This window comes from Saccopteryx bilineata, chromosome 8 (genome assembly GCF_036850765.1).
Source record: "Saccopteryx bilineata isolate mSacBil1 chromosome 8, mSacBil1_pri_phased_curated, whole genome shotgun sequence".
Taxonomy (NCBI): domain Eukaryota; kingdom Metazoa; phylum Chordata; class Mammalia; order Chiroptera; family Emballonuridae; genus Saccopteryx; species Saccopteryx bilineata.
This window is the reverse complement of record NC_089497.1, coordinates 70,876,610-70,901,958: the sequence shown is the minus strand read 5'-3', so window position 1 is coordinate 70,901,958 and position 25,349 is coordinate 70,876,610. Positions and strand designations below refer to the sequence as shown.

Below are 25,349 nucleotides of genomic sequence, written 5' to 3'. Positions count from 1 at the left end.
AACCCGTTTCCCCCACCTCAGATGCACAGCTGGCTCTCCCCCCATACACACACTTGGTGGGACACTTTTCCCACCATGAGGCTGAATTTGCCATGTGCAGGGAGACAAGAGAGCAGCGCAGAGCCAGGACTTTCTGTGACTCTGGAAGGAGGGCCGCTCCCCTAGAGGCACATGAAGAGACTCTGAGATTGGTGGCCTTGGCGAGACACACAGGATGCAGTAGGATGGACAGCCACCAGGGTCCTTGTGTTGAGTCTTTTTCTCCAGTACCACAGCCGCCATCATTCTTGGCTGGAGCACTCACCTTCTTATGGCATGAACCTGGGGAAAGCAACTGCCCCACCCTCTGGACGCCCTCTCGCCTCCCCCAGGGGAGATCGGACCCTGCCGAGGAGGCAGGTGCCTTAGCCAGAGAGTAGATAGAGGTCTGGACAGGCTCGGGGTGGCAGCCACTCACTGTCTGGTGTTAAGGCGAGGGCCATTTCCTCCACTTTCTTGTGAATCTGACTCACACTTCACCCTCATTGGTAATTCAGTAGATCTACCTACCCTCCTGGCTGCCAGCAGACGCACCCTCTGGGCTCCAGAAGCCACACCTTCTAATTTATAGTGGCTTCGCCCTACAGAGGGCAGGGCAAAATCCAGGAGAGACTCAGCTATGTGGCTCTGAGACAGGGGCATACCCATTACCTTCCTTGGAGCCTGACAGGCACCTCCCCATCAGGGGAAAGCCACCAGCCCCACCCTCCCAACTCCACCAGAGGCTCTTCAGTGACTGAGCCTAACAGGCAGCCAGCAGGCAGAGGCAGCTAGAGGTGGACTTCAAGGTGCCTGGGAACTTTTGTTGATCTGCGCCTGGGCCCAGTGCTGGTAAAAGTCGGTCTTGGGCCTGACCAGGCGGTGGTGCAGAGAATAGAGCATCAGACTGAGATGCCGAGGACCCAGGTTTGAGACCCCGAGGTCACCAGCTTGAGCACGGGCTCATCTGGCTTGGGTAAAGCTCACCAGCTTGGACCCAAGGTCACTGGCTCAAGCAAGGGGTTACTCGGTCTACTGAAGGCTCATGGTCAAGGCACATATGGGAAAGCAATCAATGAACAACTAAGGTGTCACAACCAAAAACTGATGATTGATGCTTCTCATCTCTCTCCGTTCCTGTCTGTCTGTCTCTGTCTATCCCTCTCTCTGACTCTCTCTCTGTCTCTGACAGCTCACACGCATTGGTCAAGGTACAACCTCACAGTCAGCCAGCCTGAGGGCCAATCCCACACACAAGAAACCAATAACAATCAAGGCTCAGTTACAACAGGAAGGCCCACATAACCTACACAAGTATCATTCTAGGAACACCCAGCTCAGGTGGTCAAGGAGATTGCACCACTGCACCCAACAGAACACCTACTATATAAGGCTGCCCCATGAAGACTGGGATTCATATTAGATTTATCTAATACACAGACACAAACACAAAAGAGCAACCAAAATGGGGAGAAACAGAGATGCCCCAAATGACAGAACAGGAAAAATCTCCAGAAAAATAGCTAACTGAGATGGAGATAAGTAATTTATCGGATATAGAGTTCAGAGTACTGATTATTCAGATGCTCAAAGAACAAAGTAAGAACTTAAAGAGAAAGCAAGCATAAAAAAGGACATAGAAACCATAAAAAGAAACCAGTCATAAATAAAGAACACAATATCTGACATCAAGAATATACTGGAAGGAATAAATAGTAGGTTGGATGAAGCAGGGGATTGAACTAGAGATTTGTAAGACAAAGTAGAAAAAATACATCCAATCAGAGCAGCAAAAAGAAAAAGGAATAAAAAGAACGAGGATACTTTAAGGGGCCTTTGGGATAACATGAAGCATAACCACCTTCATCTCACAGGGGTGTCAGAAGGAGGAAAGAGAACAAGGGATTGAGAACCTATTTGAAGTAATATGACCAAAAATTTCCCTAATCTGGTGAAGGAGAAAGACACGCAATCCAGGAAGTGCAGAGAGTTCAAACATAATGGACCCAAAGAGGCCTACACCAAGACACAGCATAATTTTTTTTTTTTTGGAGGTAATTGTCAATGTTTATTTCTTTTTTGTTTTATTATAAATTTTTATTAATGTTAATGGGATGACATTAATAATTCAGGGTACATATATTCAAAGAAAACATGTCTAAGTTATCTTGTCATTAAATTATGTTGCATACCCCTCACCCAGAGTCAGATTGTCCTCCGTCACCCTCTGTCTAGTTTTCTCTGTGCCCCTCCCCCTCCCCCTAACTCTCTCCCTCCCTCCCTCCTACGTCCTCCCTCCCCCCACCCCTGGTAACCACCACACTCTTGTCCATGTCTCTTAGTCTCGTTTTTATGTTCCACCAATGTATGGAATCATGTAGTTCTTGTTTTTTTCTGATTTACTTAATTCACTCCGTATAATGTTATCAAGATCCCACCATTTTGCTGTAAATGATCTGATGTCATCATTTCTTATGGCTGAGTAGTATTCCATAGTGTATATGTGCCACATCTTCTTTATCCAATCTTCTATTGAAGGGCTTTTTGGTTGTTTCCATGTCTTGGCCACTGTGAACAGTGCTGCTATGAACATGGGGCTACATGTGTCTTTACGTATCAATGTTTCTGAGGTTTTGGGGTATATACCCAGTAGAGGGATTGCTGGGTCATAAGGTAGTTCTATTTGCAGTTTTTTGAGGAACCACCATACTTTCCTCCATAGTGGTTGTACTACTTTACATTCCCACCAACAGACACAGCATAATTAAAACGGAAAAAGTTAAAGGCAAAGAGAGAATCTTAAGAGCAACAAGTGAAAAACCGTTAGTTACCCAAAAGGGAGCTCACTTAAGGCTGTCGGCTGATTTCTCAACAGAAACACTTCAGGCCAGAAGGGAATGGCATGAAGTACTCAAGCAATTAAAAGTAAGAACCTACAACCAAGCCTGTTTTGGCCAGCAACACTATCATTTAAAATTGAAGGAAAAGTAAAGAGCTCCCCAGACAAGAAAAAGCTAAAAGAGTTTACCACCAAATCAATGTTACAAGAAAAGTTAAAGGGTCTTCTTTAACAAATAGGAGAAAGGAAAAAGAAAAAACAGAAGAAGACAGTTAAAAGAATACAATGGCGCCCTGGCCGGTTGGTTCAGCGGTAGAGCGTCGGCCTAGCGTGCGGAGGACCCGGGTTCGATTCCCGGCCAGGGCACACAGGAGAAGCGCCCATTTGCTTCTCCACCCCTCCGCCGCGCTTTCCTCTCTGTCTCTCTCATCCCCTCCCGCAGCCAAGGCTCCATTGGAGCAAAGATGGCCTGGGCGCTGGGGATGGCTCTGTGGCCTCTGCCCCAGGCGCTAGAGTGGCTCTGGTCGCAACATGGCGACGCCCAGGATGGGCAGAGCATCGCCCCCTGGTGGGCAGAGCTTCGCCCCTGGTGGGCGTGCCGGGTGGATCCGGTCGGGCGCATGCGGGAGTCTGTCTGACTGTCTCTCCCTGTTTCCAGCTTCAGAAAAATGAAAAAAAAAAAAAAAAAAAAAAAAAAAAAAAAGAATACAATGGCAATAAATACATATCTATCAATAATCACTTTAATTTTTATTTATTTATTTATTTTTGTATTTTTCTGAAGCTGGAAACTGGGAGAGACAGTCAGACTCCTGCATATGCCCGACCGGGATCCACCCGGCACACCCACCAGGGGGCGACGCTCTGCCCACCAGGGGGCAATGCTCTGCCCCTCCAGGGCGTAGCTCTGTTGCGACCAGAGCCACTCTAGCGCCTGGGGCAGAGGCCATGGAGCCATCCCCAGTGCCTAGGCCATCTTTGCTCCAATGGAGCCTCGCTGCGGGAGGGGAAGAGAGAGACAGAGAGGAAGGAGAGGGGGAGGGGTGGAGAAGCAGATGGGCGCTTCTCCTGTGTGCCCTGGCCGGGAATCGAACCCGGGACCCCTGCAAGCCAGGCCGACGCTCTACCACTGAGCAAACCGGCCAGGGCCTATCAATAATCACTTTAAATGTACATGGCTTAAATGCTCCAATCAAAAGACATACGGTAGCTGATTGGATAAGAAAGCATGACCCATATATATGCTGTCTACAACAGACCCACCTCAGAATGAAAGATACATACTGATTAAAAGTAAGGGAATGGAAAAAGATACTTGATGCAAATGGAAATTAAATAACACGGGGGTAGCAATATTTATATTTGACAAAATACTACAGATTTTAAAACAAAGGCTATATAGTAAGAGACAAAGAAAGACACTATATAACGATAGAGGGAGCAATCCAACAACAGGATATAACCCTTGAAAATATTTACACATCCAGTGTAGGAACACCTAAATATGTAAAGCAAATCTTGATGAACATAACGGGAGAGATCAACAGCAAAACAGTCATAGTAGGGAATAAATAAATGAGGCTACCTCAAACCAAGAATGTTCTTTACAGCAAAGGACCATCAACAAAATGAAAAGACAACCCACTGACTGTGAGAACACATATGCTGATACATCTAAGGGATTAATATCCAAAATTTATATAGAACTTATAAAATTTAACACTAAAAAGCAAACTATCCAATCTTTAAAAGGACAAAAAAAACAAACAAACCTGAAAAGACATTCCTCCAAAGAATATAGAGATGGTCAACAGACAAATGAAAAGATGCTCAATGTCACTAATCATTGGAGAAATGCAGATTAAAACCACAATGAAATATCACCTCACACCTGTCAGAATGGCTATGATCAATAAATCAACAAGTGTTAGTGCACTGCTGGTGGGAATGCAGATGGTGCAGCACTGTGGAAAAGCAGTGTGGAGTTACCACAAAAAATTAAAAATGAATCTGCCTTTTGACCCAGTAATCCCAATTTTGAGAATATATCCTAAGAATCCCAAAACATTAATTTAAAAGGATATGCGCATCCCATGTTCTCTAGAGGTTTATTTACAATAGCCAAGATCTGGAAACAGCCCAAGTGCCCATCAGTACATGAGTGGATAGTAAGTTGTGGTACATTCACACAATGGAATACTATATGGCCATAAAAAAGGAAATCTTACCTTTTATGACAGCACGGATGGACCTCATTAAGCTAGGTGAAATAAGCCAGTCAGAAACAGACAAAGACTGTATGATTTTACTCACATGTAGAATCTAATGAACAAAATGAACTAACAAGCAAAATATTGACAAAATCATACATAGAGAGCAGGCTGACAGCTGCTGGATGGAGCTGGGTGAGGGAAATGGAGGAATAGAGCAAAAAAGGACAAAAAAAGAAAAAACTCATGGACACAGACAACAGCGTGGTGACTGCCCGGGTCAGGGAAAGGGGAGATGGAGGAGAGTATGGGGGGATAAATGGTGATGAACGAAGACATGACTTGAGGGTGAACACACAATGTGGGGAATAGAGATACGTTGTAGAACTGGGTACCTAAAACCTGTATTATTTTAACTAGTGTCACCCCAATAAAAAACATATAGTTAATATACATTATATTAGTTTCAGACATACAACATAATTATTCAACATTAATATACCTAACAAAGTCATCACCACATGAAGTCTAGTAACCATCAGTCACCATTTACAAGGTTATTGCAATATTATTGATTATACTCCCTATGCTGCACATGCCCTTCTCATTTTTTTTCTATCCCTTCCTCTTCAGCAACTATCTGTTTGTTCTCAACATCTGTGATTCTGTTTCTGTTTCGTTGGGTTTACTAATTTATTTGGGGGTTTTTTAGATTCCAAATATAAGTGAGTTCATTCATTTTTTTTTTCTCTGTCCTACAAACTTTACTTCACATAATACCTTCTATGTCCATCCATGTTGTTGAAAATGGCAAAGTTTCATTCTTTTTTATTGCATTGCATATAGACACATCCTCTTTATCCATTTGTCTGCTGATGGACATCTAGGTTACTGCTATAGCTTGACTATTACTAGCAATGCTGCAATGAATATAGGGGTGCATATCTTTTCAAATTAGTGTTTTTATTTTCTTCAGATAAATACCCAGTGCTGGATCACATGGAAGCTCTATTCTTAATTTATTGACGTATCTTCATGTTTTCCATAGCAGCTGCACTAATTTACATGATCACCAACAGTGCACAAGAGTTCCCTTTTCTCCATATCCTCATCAGCCCTTGTTACTTGTTGATTTGCTGATGATAGTAATTTTTTTTTCTTTTTTTCTTTTTCTGAAGTGAGAAGCAGGGAGGCAGAGAGACAGACTCTCACATGAGCCAGACTGGGATCCACCCGGCATGCCCACCAGGGGGCAATGTTCTGCCCATCTGGGGCCATTCTAGCGCCTGAGGCAGAGGCCATGGAGCTATCCTCAGTGCTCAGAGCCAACTTTACTCCAATGGAGCCTTGGCTGCAGGAGGGGGAGAGACAGAGAGGAAGAAGAGGGGGAAGATGGAGAAGCAAGATGGACGCCTCTCCTGTGTGCCCTGGTCAGGAATCGAACCCGAGACTCCCACACACCAGGGCCGATGCTCTACCACTGAGCCAACCAGTCATGGCCTGATGACAGCAATTCTGACAAGTGTCAGGTGATATCTCATTGGGTTTTGATGTGCATTTCCTTGATGACTAGTGATATTGAGCATCTTTTCATATGTCTGTTGGCCATCTATATGTCCTTTTGGAAGAAATGTCTATTCAAGTCCTCTCTTCATTGTTTTATTGGATTGGTTGTTTTTGTCTGTGTAAAGTTTTATGAGTGCTTTATATATTTGGATATTAGCTACTTATTGGATGTTTCACGAATATCTTCTCACATTTAGTAGGTTGTCTTTTCGTTCTGTTGATGGTTTTATTTGGCATGAAAACAATTTTCAGTTTGATATAGTCCCATTTGTTTATTTTTTCTTTTGTTCCCCTTGCTCAAAGACATTGAGCAAAAAAGATGTTGCCAGGAATAATGTCAAAGAGTTTACTGCTTATGTTCTTGGAGTTTTATGGTTTCAGGTCTAATATTTAAATCTTTTAAAAATATTTTATTTATTGCCTGACCAGGCGGTGGCACAGTGGATAGAGCGTTGGACTGGGATGCAGAAGATCCAGGTTCAAGACCCCGAGGTCGCCAGCTTGAGCGCGGGCTCATCTGGTTTGAGCAAAAAGCTCACCAGCTTGAGCCCAAGGTCGCTGGCTCCAGCAAGGGGTTACTCGGTCTGCTGAAGGCCCACGGTCAAGGCACATATGAGAAAGCAATCAATGAACAACTAAGGTGTTGCATCGTGCAACAAAAAACTAATGATTGATGCTTCTCATCTCCATTCCTGTCTGTCTTTCCCTGTCTATCCCTCTCTCTGACTCACTCTCTGTCTCTGAAAAAAAAAATTTATTGATTGATTTTTAGAGAGAGGATAGAGAGAGAGAAAGGCAGGAGGAGGAACAGGAAGCATCAACTCATAGTAGTTGCCTCTGTATGTGCCTTGACCAGGCAAGCCCAGAGTTTCAAACTGGTGACCTCAGCATGGCAGATGCTCCATCCACTGTGCCACCACTGGGCAGACACATTTAAGTCTTTAATCTGTGTTGTTTATTTTTATATATGGTGTAAAAAAAAGTGGTCCAATTTTTTTTGGCGGGGGGGGCATGTATCTGTCCAGTTTTGCAAACATTACTTATTGAAGTGTTCTCTTTACCTCATTGTATACCCTTGCTTTATCATTACTTGACCATAGAAGCAAGAGTTTATTTCTGGTCTATTCTATTCCATTGATCTACAGTCTGTTTTGTACCAGTACCATATTGTTCTAATTATTGTAGTTTTGTAGTAGAGTTTGAAATCTGGGAGCATATCTCCCACTTTGTTTTTACTCAAGATTTCTTTGGCTACTTGGGGTCTTCTGTAGTTCCATATAAATTTTAGGATTAAGTTGTTCTAAATTTGAGAAGAAAGTCTTTGGTATTTTAATAGGGATTACATTGAATCTGCATATTACATTGAATCTGCATAGTAAGGACATATTAACAATAATATTCTTTCCAGTCCATGACCAAGGTATCCTTCCATTTATTTGTATCTTGTTCAATATCTTTCTTCAATGTCTTATACTTTTCAGAATATGGGTCTTCTCATCTTTAATTAAATTTATTTGTAGGTATTTTATACTTTTTGATACAATTGTAAATGGGATTGTTTTTCTTGATTTCTTCTTCTGATTGTGCGTATAAAATGTAATAGATTTTTGTATATTGATTCTGTATCCTGCAACATTACTGAAGTCATTTATTAGTTCAAATAGTTTCTTGGCAATGTCTTTAGGGCTTTCTATATTTAGTATCATGTCATCTGCAAATAATAAGAGTTTTACTTCTTCCTTTTCAGTTTGGATTTTTTTTATTTCTTTGTCTTATGTGATAGGTATGGCTAGGATTTCCAGTACTGTGTTGAATAGAAGTGGTGATAATGGATATCTTTACCTGTTCTTAATCTTGGAGAAAAGGCTTTCAGCTTTTCACCATTGAGGGAGATATTATCAGTGGGTTTGTCATATATAGCCTTAATGAAGTTGAGATATGGTTCTTCTATACCCAGTTTGTTGAGAGTTTTTATCATTTAAAAAAAAAGTTGAATTTTGTCAAATGCTTTCCTGCACCTACTGAGATGGTCATCTGGTTTTTAGCCTTTATTCTGTTAACATGATGTACTGCATTGATTGATTTACTAATATTGAACAATCTTTGCATCCCTGGGATAAATCACACTTGGTCGTGGTCTATAATCTTTTTTTTTCCATTGATTTCTGAGAGAGAGGGAGGGGGAGAGAGAGAAAGAGAAATATCGATTTGTTTTTTCACTTTATTTAAACATTCACTGGTTGATTCTTGCATGTGCCCTGACCAGGATCAAAACCCACAACCCTTTTAATGTACTGTTGAGTCCAGTTTGCTGATATTTTGTTGAGAACTTGTGCATCTATATTCATCAAGGACACACGGGCCTGTAACTTTATTTTTTGGTAATGTCTTTATCTGGTTTTGGTATCAGGACAATGTCACCTTCATAAAACGCTATCCTAAAATCAGGTCAAACCATCATCAGTCAAGGATCAAGTGAATAATTATAAAGACTATGTCCATAGAGAAAGCTTAAAGATATAATAATATAATATCAAAAACATAAAAATTATATGTGTAATGAGATCGCAGCCAGGTTAAAAAAAGAAAGAAGAAAATGTGGTGTGTTTGTGCACATGTGTGTAGGCATAGGAAAAAATACATGAAATAATTGTGTTAAGAGTACTGGGGTCATTACCCCTTTCAGATCAGAAAAAAACAAGCATGCTCTGATAGCCTTTATTTTTGAATGCTAACAGGACTTTACTGAAGTATAATTTACATGTAGTACATGTACAAATCTTAAGTATACAGTTTGATGAATTTTGACAAATCTATACACTGATGTAACCATCAACAGATCAAGACATAGGACATTTCCATGGGCTCCATCCATTTCCAAACTTCAGAAAGTTTCCTTGTGACCCCTATCCCAGGTCCCACACTCCTGAGAGCTCCACATATCACAACCCTCCCTCCCATGAATATATGAGTTAAAGATCGTATGGTGCCTCTGTGACTCGCGGTCCAGACCTCAGGGCCGGCACAGCACACCATGGCTCTAAACATCTACTCTTGTAACATCACTGGGGACCCAACAAAATAGTTCTCCATATCTCTTGGTCTATATCCTCAAAAGAAAAGATGACTGCCTCCAAATGCTATGACGGTTTGTGAGACGTGCCACTGCTGGAATCAGCGACAGACACTGCTTCTGAGGGCTGGGAGGGTCTGAGCGGTGAGGATTTGAGCAGCGGAAGTGCTTAGGTAAGAGAAAAGACAAATTAATTAATTTGTCGAGTCCTCCTCATGTGGCACAAATGCTGTAGGTTACTATATAATGAAAGATCATGTCCAGTATTACCAAGCATCAATATTCTTTTTTTCCTACAGATTCATTATGCAAACATTCAAATTTTAAATTCCTTGAACACAATTACATTTTATTTAGATCACATTTACCTCAGATCACTGCTCTCAACAGAGCTCAAATTATGTGAAAATCTCAATTATAACAATATAGTGCTTTTGTTGAGATAAAGGCAAAAATATTTAATGGATTTATTAATGAGTTGTGGATTATGGATATGTTTATCACTCATCCAATTTCACTAGCTAATCAACACAACACTCAGACACATGCAATGATTCAATTTAGTCATCTTTGCTGTTTTCTGACTTTTAGTCATATATAAACTTCAGCTTTATATATAATTTATTTTTCTTACGAGGGTATGTACGTTTGTCAAGGTAGGAAGACAGATATATTGATACATTTTAGTGAACTGAGGCATACAGACAGACCTCCCTTTGTACTCCTGCCCCAGGCTCTGCAAATGCCTGTTTAAAACTGCTTTAAGAACTGATAAAATATAATGGGCATAAGCATTTCTGTTTTGAATACTTACCGAAGTCCCTTTTCTCCTTTTTTTACAGACAAAGTTGATACATTTTTTGAAAGCTTCTTAATTCTACAACATTTTACATTATACCCTTGTATGAGACAAGCACTGCAGAGGTGGAAGTTTCTATGCCAAGTTTCCATAGCAACAAAAGCGGGGTATGACATTCTCCTGTAGCCCTTCAGAACTACAGGAGCAGTGAAATCCGCTGGGCTGCCTGGGGGATTGTGAATAAAAAGCAATCAGCGAACGCCTTGAGGGAAATTAAGAAAATCTGTGAAAATACCAAATTCCTCCTTTCCATAAAGCCCTCATGTTTTAACCCTAGATTTTCAAAGTGCCCCCACCAACATTTTTATCAATAATCCCCCAGAGGCCCTGGCCGGTTTGCTCAGTGGTAGAGCGTCGGCTTGGCGTGCAGAAGTCCAGGGTTCGATTCCCCACCAGGGCACACAGGAGAAGCGCCCATTTGCTTCTCCACCCCTCCCCCTCTCCTTCCTCTCTGTCTCTCTGTTCCCCTCCCACAGCGAGGCTCCATTGGAGCAAAGATGGCCCGGGCGCTGGGGATGGCTCCTTGGCCTCTGCCCCAGGCGCTAGAGTGGCTCTGGTCGCAACAGAGCGACGCCCCGGAGGGGCAGAGCATCGCCCCCTGGTGGGCGTGCCAGGTGGATCCCGGTCGGGCGCATGCGGGAGTCTGTCTGACTGTCTCTCCCCGTTTCCAGCTTCAGAAAAAAAAAAAAAAAAATCCCCCAGAGCAGTGCTTTTCAAATTATAACAGTTATTTAAATAACTTGGGCTTTAAAATGTAGATTCTTATTCAGTAGCCTTGGGTGGGGCATTTCTAACCAACTCTCCTGATGCTGCTGAGGCCACAGAGAAGCAAGCACTGTCATCTCCCCTAAACCCACTTCAAGTGCCATGTTTATCGTATAATACATCCCAATTTATATTTTGGTCTAATTCTAAGCTTAGTATTGCCTTTCCTAACTCATAACAAGTTCTATCACAGTTACTCTGAGATGTAAAAGAGGTAATATGACATCAGTGGGGAATTTATGGAATTTCAAAGCAAACCACCAACACATGGCAATAACATGGGTGTTTGAGAAAAATCTTTTGAATCCTTGGGATCAAGGCTCAAAGAACTGAATGATAAATTTAATTGGCTTCTATTTGAATCGAATCTATTGTATTCAAACTGCTCCCACATGTTAAATTAAATTAAATTAGATAATATATGTAAAGCTTATAGCACAGCACACAGTCGGTAGTAAGTGCTCCATGAATGGTATATTAATCCTCACAACAGCCCTTTAAAGAGATATTTTTAATTATTACCCATTCCCATTTTACAGAGGGAGACCTGAAGGTGGAGGCGGGGCTGGTCAGGGCGGGGCTGGGCTGAGATACAGTTATTTTCAGTCTGCTTCCATAGTACCTGAATGAAGGAGTTAGTGAGAGAGGAAGGAAGGAATGTTAGGTCAGAGCCTCCAGGGATTTTTCTTAAATAATAATAAATTGATTGTCCATCATATTGCTAAAATGTCTAAAACCCTACCATTTTGATTCATTTATATTACCATATTATTTGTAAGGTGCTTTAGAAAAAATGTAACTCTTGGAAGAAGGCCATGTTCAGTGATCATTAGTCATATTGAAATAGTGGCAGTGCCCTGGCTGGTTGGTTCAGTGGATAGAGCGTTAGCCCAGTGTGCAGAAGTCCCAGGTTCGATCCCTGATCACACATAAGAAGCAACCATCTGATTTCATTCCCCTCCCTCTCCCCCTTCTCTCTCTCTTCCCCTCTCGCAGCCAGTGGCTCGACTGGTTTAAGCATCAGCCCTGGGCACTGAGGATAGCTCGGTTGATTGGAGCATCAGCCCCAGACAGGGTTTGCCAGGTGGATCCCGGTCAGGGGCATGTGGGAGTCTCTCTCCCCTCCTCTCACTTAAAAAGAAAAAAGAGAGAAAGAAAGAAATAGTAGGCAGTTAGACAGACATGAGCAGATAAGAGTAGGAATGATAGGCCAGGTAGAAAAGGTCACCAACAGACCAACCTGGGTACCTAGCAACAGGCAAAACAACTATTGTAGAATGAGCCCCCCACCCCCAGGGTGATATGACTTCAATCTTCTTAAATTTATTGAGACTTGTTTTTTACAGTATTGCTCTTCTAGTGCAAATGTTCATTAATAGGGGTTTGGTTTAAAAAATTATAATATAGCCATACAATAAAAATACTATTGAGCCATTAAATATAATCAGATCGATCTATACGTAGTAACAGGTAAGGAAGTTCAAAATATACTAAATTTGAGCCTGACCAGATTGCTCAGTTGATCAGAGCATCATCCTGATATGCCAAGGTTGCAGATTCGATCCCTGGTTAGGATACATATAATAATCAATTAATAGATGAATAAATAAGTGGGACAACAAATCAATGTTTCTCTCTCTCCCTTTCCTTCTCTCTAAAATCAATCAATCAATCAATTTAAAAATATGCTGGGGTTTTTTAAAAAGAAAGAAACAGAATAGAATGTTCTAATATATGTCACATTTACATATATGTACATATAGAGGGACATAACTGAATTTTTGCAATAAGTAATTGATTCAGAAATGGCTAGCTGCCTACCCAATACTCACAGTTCCTCTTCTATACAATAGAATCATCGTTGGAAGGTGGCTGCCTAGCAGGGACTTCACACACACACACACACACACACACACACACACACACACACACACCCTATCTCCAGCTTTGGCCTGTGACTAGTGAATGCCAATGGGAGATGAATAAGAATGTATGACTTTTGAGCTGGGGTATTGAAGAGACTGGTGTGCCTTCAGCACTGTCTCTTTTCCCTCCTACTGGGTGACAGGAGTGCTGAGGCCAGGGGATGGCAGACACACAAACAGAAGCAGGCAGGGTCCCTGACCACGGGCAGTATATTAGAGTGCATTAATCCATTGAAATTTAGGGTTGTTGCAGCACTTGGTATTACCCTAATTTACAGGCATGCATTCATTTTATAATAATATTTTAAATTCATTATTATTTTTTTTTAAAAAAAAGAAGGGATAGTCAGTGGAAAAGCAAATCTCCAACTGCTGACTCTCTTTGACCCTCAACAATAAAATAAAATGTAGGTCTTGGTTAACATACATTTCAGTCAATGTGCTTTCTCTTAATCCCAAGAAATCAGTATTATGCACAGAAGTTGACTGACATCACCCCATAAATATAAGATTGCAGTACTGTCAGAAAGGTCATTTACACACATAAAACTTGCATTAAGATAGTCAGACTTTCATTGTTGTCTTGAGTCCCAGACAGAATAAAATGATTGACAGCCAAAGGATATAGGTGAACCTTTCATAACCTTTTTAGTGGGGAGGAGGGGGAGAAAGGCAATAATAGTATATGCACTGCTTTGAGTTTAGGACTCAGAAATTCTTCATATTCTTTCAAATTACTTCCTTGCCTTACTATTAACAAAGCTGTAAAGTTCTTTTGATTTAACTTTAGGAAAATCAGGGCAATAAATTACACCTAAAGCCAAGCTCTATAAGGTATTGTGTGCACGCACAGGCAAGCACCTATGTGCTTTAAGTATGGAAAGCAAAATCTGATTAAGAAGTTGTTCTTTTGTAAGTAGCAAATACACAGTAGCCCTTGCCTTTGAGAATACAATATATAATTACATGATATAGAATATACTATAAACATGAATCATGTCTCAATCAGAAAGTATATGGCAACAATGATGAATTTCTTTTAAAAGCACAGTTCTCCATTCAATAATTCTCTTCTCTTGAAGAAACCGAGTCCAACTATAAATAAAGAGTAATGAGAAGGACAAAGACATCTGCTTTAATCATCTTTTCTAGTCTGTGATCCAAGGGCTGGGGAAGGGGGTGTATCATTAACATTTTCAAGGCCAAATAAAAATAATAAGCCCATCCATAAAAGCGGCAGTCTTAGAAACAAGCTGAAGTTGCTTCAGCTCTTAGAGCAATGGCTTCCAAATACATAAAAGGCAGACTTAGCAATGCTGCTGCTTCTCACTCAGCCCCCTGAAGGGAAGTGTTCTCTTCTTTCTATTCTTAAACCACCAGTGTATTATCAGCTCATGTGTCTAACATAAGCCTTAGTGTTTCAGACTTAACATTTCAGATTCTTCTTCAGGAACATGAATTTCATAATCTGGATTATTTTTATTTTACAACAACAATATATGTTGGTAATTTTTCTTAATTTAAAAATACAACAAAAATAAGAAAAGTAAAGCTATTTTTCCCTTCTTCAAAATTGTATAGCTATGAAATTGTCATGTAACAGTCAATACGTATATGTGTATAATTATAGACATACATGCTTTTATAATTCAGATTTATTCATTCCATCTTACAATCTGATTATTTTCAGAATATTTTGACATCTTTTTACTATACATTTTTTAATAAATGACCATCTACGATGTTGTTAATAGCTTTTTTTAAAAAAATAATTCTTTTTTAAAAAGTCCTTTTTAAACTCCTTAGGAAACTGGAGACAACAATGCAAAGTAAAATTTTTTATGTAAAATTTGTTAGTTAACCATTATTCCACTGAGAATAAGGCTAAATGACAAAATGTACATAAAAGAAAGGCATTAGTGCTCTCACGGTACCTTTTTTTGCCATACATTCCAGCCTGATGCAGCTTTCTAGGAAATGGTGGTAAGCCCTCATCTCTGCTTCCGTTATCCGCACTGAGGTGTAAGGTAAGTATCTCGGGTCTTGCTGCGCACACGTCTTACACCAGGAAGCCATTAGATTCCAGACTCCAGACGGTGCCAGCACCACTCTCTCTCCATGCCACTCGTTTAATCCTTTCTCCTGGCTAAGCTCTCTGAAGTTCACTCAAGGTCATCTCATTGCTGAGAGCTGATGATCCTTTGAACTGGTGCTCATAGGATTACAGGCCCCAAATATTACCAGATTTTCTCATTCGGAAATAAAAGGAAAACTGAGGGATGAGGATGTCGGGGTAAAAAGGGAAATCCTAAAGTCCATGAGAATCAGAATTTTTTGTTGTTGTTTTTAGAGGAATCACATCATGAGACATACCTCAGGCTACTGGTTATTTAAAATAAAATAATAGAGATAATTTTCTTTTATAGAATGCTCTTAAGAAAATTTATTTCAGGCCACAATTCTCCCCTCTTTCTCTTCCAGCCTCTCCAGGCTGCCAACCAATACAATACAGGAAATTAACAAGGCAGCCAATAGAAGTTAGTTAGTTACTGTGTGATAGATATGTGTATTCCAAACTGCCCTCTTGATGTTCCGCTTATCTGTCAGACCTCACCTTTACTGGACTATCGCCCCTGAGACAGAGGAATTCCAAGAAGCTGGCAAGCCCTCCAAGGAGGAGCATTCTGGACATACCAGGACTTTTGCCTCAGTATCCCCTCAGGCTTTTCCAAACACTATATAATTTGTCCCTATTCTGTAACTCTTCTCCCCTGGAGAAGTGCCCGGCAGGGTTCCTTTCTTCCTTTCTTCCTTTCTTTTTCTTTTTTCTTTCTTTCTTTTTTTTTTTTTACAGAGACAGAGAGAGAGTCAGAGAGAAGGATAGACAAGGACAGACAGACAGGAACAGAGAGATGAGAAGCATCAATCATTAGTTTATCGTTGCGCACTGCGACGCCTTAGTTTTTCATTAATTGCTTTCTCATATGTGCCTTGACCGTGGGCCTTCAGCAGACCAAGTAACCCCTTGCTTGAGCCAGCAACCTTGGGTCCAAGCTGGTGGGCTTTTACTCGAACCAGATGAGCCTGCGCTCAAGCTGGCGACCTCGGGGTCTCAAACCTGTGTCTTCCGCATCCCAGTCCGACGCTCTATCCACTGCGCCACTACCTGGTCAGGCCTTTCTTCCCTTCAATAAAGCCTGTTACTCTGGTCTTCCGACTCCCATGGATTCCAACATTTGGTTCAGAAACCCGGGACAGAGTAGTAACTGCCTGGACGATCCCTCTTTGCCATCCAAACTTACAACCAAGGAAGCAATGAGCAGCAGCAGCTCCTCCCAGGCTTACTCCCTGATTCTGTCTGGATGTGTAATTGTAGGTCGATTGGCCAGCAGTCTAACCCGGTCCTGAACCCCTGCTGGACCAGAAAGATAAGGAGTTTCTCCCTTCCCCTCCCCTGGTTTGCCTCTAAATTTCTCTCTAAAAACACCCCTTCCTGGTTGGACGGTTTTGACTTCGGACCCCGTATCTACGGGTGGTCTGCCTCTACTCCTTTATGGACTTCTACGAAAGTCTAGGCGCGCCTAGCCAGGCCACTCTCCTATGTCCCGGGATCTCAGCCTTGGGTGACAACCTCTTGTCTGAGACTCTCTTTCTACGGAGATTTTCTCCTCTCCGAACTGTGACTGAAGAAGGGGAAGCCCCTTCTCTCACCAGTATCCTCTACTGTGGGCTCCTCTCAGTCCAAACCGTCCAGCCAGGCTCCCCTCGGGACACGGGCTCCTCCCAATCTCAGGCCTCAGAGACTACTCCTCTACTCCTTCGGGACTCACCCTACCCTCTGAGGTTCACAGTTTGGGAGGTTTCTACTCCTAGCGGCCTGCTTCTATGGACTTCCTCAAAGGTCTAGGCACCTAGCCAGGTTGCTTTCTACTACCATTACAATATCCTAAGAGATCTTGATAACTTTTGCCACTGGACGGGGAGGGCATCAGAAATTCCTTACGTGCAGGCTTTTCTTCTCCCTTCTCTCCTGTCCTTAATTTCTGTGCCTTCTGTTCTACACGCAGGCTGTTTTTTGGCCAGAAAAACCTCACCTAAAACCTTCGCTCCTAATCTTTCCTTCTCTGCGGACTCCCAACTCTCTCCATCCTGCCTGATCCCCGAGGGCACCCCTCTCTCAGGACCCCTCTCTAGTCCCTCTACAAGTCTTTTCCACTCCAGTCTCTTCCCTCCAAGAGCCCCCTCCCTTCTCCATGGTGTTCTTCCTCCCCTCCCCCTCCTGAGAAGCTGTGGCTCAGGCTGTGGTGCCTGTCTCTTCTCTGACTCCTCCCTCCTTACAAACTGCAGTTCTGTCTGTCTCTTCTCCGACCCCTCCTCCCTCCTTACAAACTGCAGTTCTGTCTGTCTCTTCTCTGACTCCTCCCTCCTTACAAACTGCAGTTCTGTCTGTCTCTTCTCCGACCCCTCCTCCCTCCTTACAAACTGCAGTTCTGTCTGTCTCTTCTCCGACCCCTCCTCCCTCCTTACAACTGTGACTGTGCCTCTTTCCTCCTCGCCCTCTTCCCTCTCCTCAGAGCTCTAAATCTTTTTTGACTCCTCTGACCACGTGGCACTTTAATCTCCTCCTCCTCCTCCTCCTCTCCTCTTGCAGATTCTGACCCTCCTTCTTTCCATCCAGCTGCTTACACTGTCCATCCATCTGCTTTCTCTCTTCTTCCCCACTATGCTGGCAACTCCCTGTCATCTTGAAAAACTTTTAAAAAGCAGAATTATATATTAAGCTATGTGAGTAAGTAATCCGTCTTGTCTCTTTGTTTGTCAGAAAATATCTCTAGTATAATTTGAATTGAAACAAGTAAAGCACGCTCATTTAAATTCCTTAATTCATAATATGTATCTGAAGTCTTTGTTTAATGTGTAACTGTGTCTGTTTCTAAGGCCTTAAACCAATAATTACCCACCTCTTAAACCAGGCTTACACATCCCCATGGACTCTCCCTGCAATACCCTTATCCTTCCTTTTGAAGACCTTCAGGGGTTTATTGCCTTGTACAAGCCTTACACCTAATCAATGAAGCAGTAATTCCCCTCCATCCAGTAGTCCCTAATCTCTACAGGTCCTAGACATCAAGAATGCCCTCTTTACCATTCTTCTACACCCTGAATTTTACTTTCTGTTTACTTTTATCCAGACACTAATGCAGCCCAGCAATTTACGTTGATTGTCTTACCCCAGGGGATCTAAAACAGCCCACACCTGTTTGGACAAGCACTAGCTCAGAATTTAGCAGCATGCAATCTCAAAACTAGTACTCTCTTACAATATGTAGATGACCTACTCCTCCACAGCCCCTCCCTGCCTGCCTCAAGGAGACACACCACCACCCTTCTTAACGCTGTGAAAGGATATCATGTCTTCTCTGCTAAGGCTCAACTTCATTCTCAGTCCGTAGTCTATCTAGGCATCGCCTTAACCCTCACCACGTGAAGTCTCACCCTAGATCGAACTCAGACCCTCCGCAGTCTCCAACCACCTACCACCACATATCAAATTCTTTCTCTCCTTGGTCTAATAGGCTTCTTTAAACATTGAATTCCCAATTTTGCTCTCTTAGTCAAGCCCCTCAGTTTGATCTTCTGAGCATGGCTTTTAAGGTCTATAATGACCAAGGAAGTAACAGAAAAGGCAAATAAGGCCCAAAAGAGGTAAAAAAAATACAAGCTTTTGGCTCCAGCGCCCTAAAGGGCTTCATAGGATTCTATCAGGGCCGTACTTCAAGAGTGGAATAAAGGTCATTGAACTGAAGCCTGCCAGGCTTCCTGCCCCATCAAGGGACACATCTCTGCTGTGGAAAGAGGGACACAAGAAGGTAAGCTGCCCCCTTGCTCCATGGAGGGAGGGTTTAGTCTCTTCTAGCCCTGCTCCAGCTACCTGTGACCTGACCTTGCCCAGCATGCTGGGAATTGCCACTGAAGGCCCAAGGACATCGTTCACGAGCCTAAGGTGTTTCTTCTAAGTAGCAGATAAACTGATCTCATTTCTTGTAAACACAAGGGTCATCTACTATGCCTTGCTTGAATATTTGAGTTTTATTTATCCCTCGAAGATCTCTACTGTGGGTATTGACAGTCTGATTTTGTTACTTTATTTAATGTATAGTATCTCCTTTATTCCTCTTCTCTCAATGCCCATGCCTATTGTAGGCTGGGACCTGCAGCTAATTCCAGCTAGAAGCAGTGGTCACTAGGACTTAAACTCTAACTGCAAAGTGTAGAAATGTAACCACCCTTTCCGTAAGTACTTGCAGGATTTACAGGTTGCTCAGCAAACTGTTCAAAGACTGTCCAAGAGGCGCTTCCAGCATTACATCACCCAAGGACTGACTTTTACATGGACAGGTCCACACACCATGATCCTGACAACTCCCACTGCTGCTAAAATAGAAAAATGGCATGCCTTACTCCAACTGCAAACCGGAAGCCGATTGATCTACGTATGGCGAATATATGAAAAAACTAAGGACTCTTTTAATCAAACTTTGGGAAAAGGGAAACTAGGGTAAAAAGAAAGTCAACTTAATTATCACTAAAGGTTAAAGATTTTTAAATCAAGAGTTCTGACTAGAAAGGAATTGTACGGTTTTGATAATAGAAGGTATAAGGTATGGAAATACTTTTGAAAGGAAAAGCAAGTTGTTATGAAGGTCAGTTATTTCTGGATAAGAAAGTGCATGAAAGCTGAAGGTTTATGTAAGTTGTAGAAGGTTTGTGCAGACTGTAGGAAGTCTGTACAGAGAAAAAAGAATTTGTACAGTCAGAAAACTGGTTTAAAGAATGTTTAATCAGTCACCCTAGCTAACAATCCTCTACTTTCCCCACTTATTGGGATGACTCTTTACTCCACCCTGACTATCTGGACCTCAGAAACAGAGAAACAAAACTGACCCCTTGTCCTTCTATTCTCTATTCACCTCTCAGCCTGCCTCACCCAATCAGGGGCTTTCTGGGACCAACACCTATATGTGTCTCCTTACTAATTGGATAGAAACCTGTACCCTAATCTACCTCACCCCAAATATCAACCTAATCCCACCCCATGAGCCTCTTTCAATTACTAGTACACTACCCGTCAATTTAAGGACCAAACAAGCTATACAGGTAATTTCTCTTCTTGCTGCTTTAGGAATCTCTACAAAAGTAGGTCTAGGGGCAGGGGGACTGGCCACTTCCCTGTCTTATTCTTATTCTCTCTCTCTCTGAAGCCCAGCGAATTTGTATACATGGAATCAGTGGTTTCACACAAACTGGGTGTCTTAACTATTGCCCTTCATTGGTCCATTCATTCTCCTATTTATTTTTCTAACTTTTGGACCCTGCCTCTTACATTTGTTACAGAACTGCATGCAGACCTTCGCCAATCAGAAAATTAGAAAAATCTACCTAATCCTACACACCAACCCTGAAACCTGCCCTCATAAAACAGAAAAATCTGAAACCCTATATCAGCAAACCTCCTAAATCCTATCTTTCAACCCCTACAGGTCCCCTAACCCTAAAGCTCTCCCATATTCCTGAAGAACTAGGAGAATGAATAGCATTCACCTCTTAACGCTTCTCATAGTAAGAGTCTTTTTACCCTTCACATAGTAAGAGGACAAGATCGCTGGGTCTTCTTGGCTGAAGGGGAGCCTACAAACAGACATGAAACATTTCTTTTAGCTCAAGCTAACTGCTCTCTCCAGGGCTGCCAGGAAAGAATATCTCTAACTTTACCATGGAAGAACTTTCACCCCCACTATACAACCCTCCTTATCTCTGCATTCCTGATCTCCAAATACTTGCCCCCTTCTTTATCAAGTTCCTACAGGCCGGGATGAAAGAAATCTCTAGGATTACCTACAATCAAATGTTCCTACACTCCTATTTCCCAATACCCCAAGGAGAACTTCACGAGGGAAATATCAAATAGGTAGGGATGACAGCAGGAAGAAGCCGCCCCTCAGCCTAGAAGTTCCCTCCTGAATGTTCTCCAAACCCCCTTCCTTTTAAACCACACATACTCAGTCCTTCTAAAAACTTACACCAACAGGTTCCCTGTCTCTAAAAATCTCCACATGTCCTCCCATTTGAGAGGAACCAGACCAGCACGTCTCATGAGGCTCATCCAGCAGACCATGTATCACCATGTCACCCTGTCCACTCGGCACTCACAGCAAGCAACTAACAATTATTACCTTGCAAAATTTTTTACTTCCTCACTCAGGTTTTCGAGGACATTGCCTGGTTCAGACGTCACAGCACGGAAATTGATGACCTCCTTAACTGGATGGGGAACTTGGCTTGGCAAGGTTCCCTTCTTGAGTTCTCTCCAGAAGAAGCAATAATTCTCCAATTTTTTCTCCTCTTTTTCCTTGTCACCCCTCACCGTATATTATAAAATTAATTAATGCCTTTCTTTTATATGTAACCACAGAGTTGAGAAATGATAGATACGTGAATTCCAAACTGCCCTCTTGATGTTCCGCTTATCTGTCAGACCTCACCCTTACTGGACTATCGTCCCTGAGACAGAGGAGTTCCAAGAAGCTGGCAAGCCCCCCAAGGAAGAGCATTCTGGACATACCAGGACTTTTGCCTCAGTATCCCCTCAGGCTCTCCCAAACACTATAAAATTCGCCCCTAGTCTGTAACTGGTGCTCTTCTCCCCCAGAGAAGTGCCCGGCAGTGTTCCTTTCTTCCTTTCAATAAAGCCTGTTACTCTGGTCTTTCGGACTTCGACGGATTCCAACACTATGTAGGCAACATCAATATGTTACTGTGCCATATGGTTTAGTACAGGAATGGGAAAGGTTCAAATCCTAAAATGGGATGCAGAGTATCTAAAATCTAAAGATCCAGTGCAAGTACATTGTCATGATTGTAGTGAAGAAAGTTGTTTGATCTGACCACAACCCCATTTACTACTTCTTGGGGAAAAGTGAGTTCACTTTTCAGAACTGTGCTGTGCAGAGTGTGATATATTCAGAGAGCACCCACTTTTTCATAATGCATTTTATATTGGTTCTTTATTTTTAATTGTTTTGCTTACCAAAACCATTAAAGTAACCATTAGAGTAAGGTTGTACTCTAATTTAATATTTAAAGAAAGAGCACAATGTAAAATATTGGATGAGTAATAAGTAAGTTTGTAAACAAGTTGCTAAGTTTTATTTGTATGATTCAAGCTAAAATTTCAGAGTAAGTCTTGCAGCTGGCCAAGGAGAAACTCAAAGATCTTTCCTACTGAAAAAGAAAAATTTAGGAAGAGGGTAAAATTTACATATATTGAAATATTCAAATCTGAAGTGAAATTCATTTTAAATGTATACACTCATGTAACTTATACCCCTTTCAAGATATAAGACATTTCCATCTACAGAAAAAAAAGTGCCTTTACATGACCCTTCCTGGTCATCCGTTGCTCTTAACCTGCAAGCAACTGACAACCATTTTAATTTTTCAAGAGACTCATATAATATTATAGTATGTATTATTTTGTGTTTAGCTTCTTTCTCTCAGGATAATGCTTTTGAGGCTCACTCATGCTGTATCAGTAGTTCAGTCATTTTTATTATTGAGTTGGACCCCACCATATGCATGGTACAGTTTGTCCATTCTCCTGCTCATACACATTCAGGGTTTTTATCCCCATTTTAGGCTTTTATGAATAATGTTGCTGTGAAAATTCATGTAAAGGTCTTTGTGTGGACATGTCTGTATTTCTCTTGGATAAATACCTAGGAGAGGTATTGCTGAGTCAAAGTAGAGGTGTATATTTGACTTGTAAGAAACTGCCCACCCTTTTCCCAAGGTGGTTGTTCCAGAAGGCCTTTGAAGATTACAGACTTCTCTGGTTAGTAATCCTCAGAGTCAGTTCTTTGTTAGTGTTGATGGCATGGAATGTACTTTAAGAAAATACTTAATTAAAGATGAAGAAATTTAAAATAATTTAAGACTCTAAAACTTATTAAAGCTCTTTTGTTCCCCTACCATTAGACATTGTGAACATGCTGACTAACTAAATGCACTCTTAAAGTCTTCTAATACAGGACAGCAAATATAGCAGTTTTCAAACAACAGTTTGTTAGGTATTGCCAAATTTCCCTGCAAAATAGATGTACCTGTTTGCATTCCCACTAGCAATACAAGAAGTGTCTGATTCCCGATGTGGAGGCTCTTTTCTTACTAAATCTCACACCCTGTTGATGGTCTACTAATATAGTGTAAATTTCTCAAAAGGCAATTTGACCAAAGTATATTTTAAAACTGAATACTTATACTCTTTGATTCAATTTTCTTGATCACTATCCATAAAAAAAAATGTGAAATGTGTAAAACTATTTCTTCTATTTCTTTTTTTAATAGAATTTTATTGGGTGACATTGGCTAACATAATTATACACGTTTCAGGAGCCCAGTTCTATAACACATCTCTGTACACCATATTGTGTGCTCACCCCCACAAGTCAAGTCTTTGCTCATCACCATTTATCCCCTCCATACACTCTTCTAACCCCCCCCCCATCCCTGCCCACAAGGCTAGGACTGCAGGCAGCTTCTAAAAGCTGGAAAAGTCAGGAAAAAATTCTCCCCATTGAAGCTCCAGAAAGGAATACCACCATGCTGAAACTTTGGTTTCAGCCCAGTGAGACCTGTGTTAAGGTCTGAGCTATAGAACTGTAAGATGGTGAAGTTGTGCTGTTTTAAGCCACTAAGTTTGTGGTATTTGTTACAGCAGACATAGAAAATGAATATAACAACCAACAATTCCATCCCTTCCTAGGTAGGCATGTTCATCCTTCCATTAAGAAGGGGGGCATATGTCTCATCCCCTTGACTCTATACGGAGCCTGGGACTGCTCTGATCAGAAGATTTTGAGAGAAGCAACTTAATGGGACTTCAAGCCCATTATCATGAAATCCTAGCAGCTTCAGTTTCATAATTGTCAGAGATCTGAACTTCTAGGTAAGAAGTCCAGACTACCCTGCTGGAGAAAGGGTCCCATGGGGAGACTCTGGAAGATGAGACACCACCAGGCAGACAGAGACCATAGGAGGGATTATGAAGATGACAGCCACACAGCCCCAGCAGCCATCTGATTACAACTTCTTGAGAGAATCATGATATATAATGAAATGGTGATTATTTTGGAGTAGTTTATTACCCAACAACAAATAACCAACGCACTATCCAACAACAGCAACAACTAAAGCTCATGTTGCACAAGAATAAGTCCGATTTAAATAAGTATTCCTAAGGAAAAGTAATATCCACTTAATAAATCAGTATATACTTTTCATGTGGAGGGAAAGCAAAAGAAAATGTTTGGAGATGGGACCACATACAGTAGAAAATATAGTGGAACAAAGCTGAAGAACTCAATAGCCCAAGTTGACCAATCATAGGTATAGAGATATCGAGTATCGGCAAGTAAGGGTAAAGAGTGCCAAATAGTTAAGAGCTTGTACTCCACACTACAGAGGACTACACAGGGGTATCATGAAAGTTTTATCATACATAAGTGTGTGCTCTTTCTCTCTCTCTCTCTCTCTCTTTTTCTTCTTTCTTCTTTCTTTCTTCCCTCTCCCCCTCCCTCCCTCCCTCCTTCCATCCCTCTCTTCTCTTCTTCTTCTTCTTCTTCTTATTCCTGGTATAGGTTAGAGGCAAACACAGGAGAGGCAGAAGGCTTGTTCAATAGGAGGAAATGAAGTCCTGAAGCAGGTAACAGTGGGAATGGATATAAGGAGAGAGACTCATGAGACACTGCAGAAACTGAATCAAGAGGACTGAGAGACCTGAAGCATCAAATCTCAGGGACTGTGGAAAGAGCAGAAACTCCAGCTGGAGGAGGAACTGACTGTGAGACAGAGGTGGCCAGTGAATATGGAAGCACATTTAAAATATAACTGAGCTATAACATCCGAGTGGTTTATTTTTCAAAAGTCTAAAAATGTGATAGAGACTTATGAGATAAAACTTGAATGCCTGTTTCTCCTGGAACTATTTTATTCCTTAAACCTTTTGATGAGTTATTATTGATTCTTATCAGAATAA

At 41.6% G+C, this 25,349-nt stretch overlaps 1 protein-coding gene across 13 annotated transcripts in view; it reads right to left on the bottom strand.

Annotated features, from left to right (window-relative positions):
* Nucleotides 1-25,349, bottom strand: part of MCF2L2 (MCF.2 cell line derived transforming sequence-like 2) — a 255,093-nt gene that overhangs the window by 226,539 nt on the left and 3,205 nt on the right. For 12 of the 13 annotated variants that reach the window (XR_010726901.1, XM_066241644.1, XM_066241646.1 and 9 more), the window contains exon 1: nt 15,190-15,367. The exons of the other annotated variant lie outside the window; for it this stretch is intronic. Coding sequence is in view for 11 of the 12 variants with exons in the window: in XM_066241644.1 (XP_066097741.1) it covers nt 15,190-15,331 (142 nt within the window). In the remaining variant the exon portion in view is untranslated. Of the gene's footprint in view, nt 1-15,189; nt 15,368-25,349 lie in introns of those variants that run through there. 13 annotated transcript variants of the gene reach the window in all.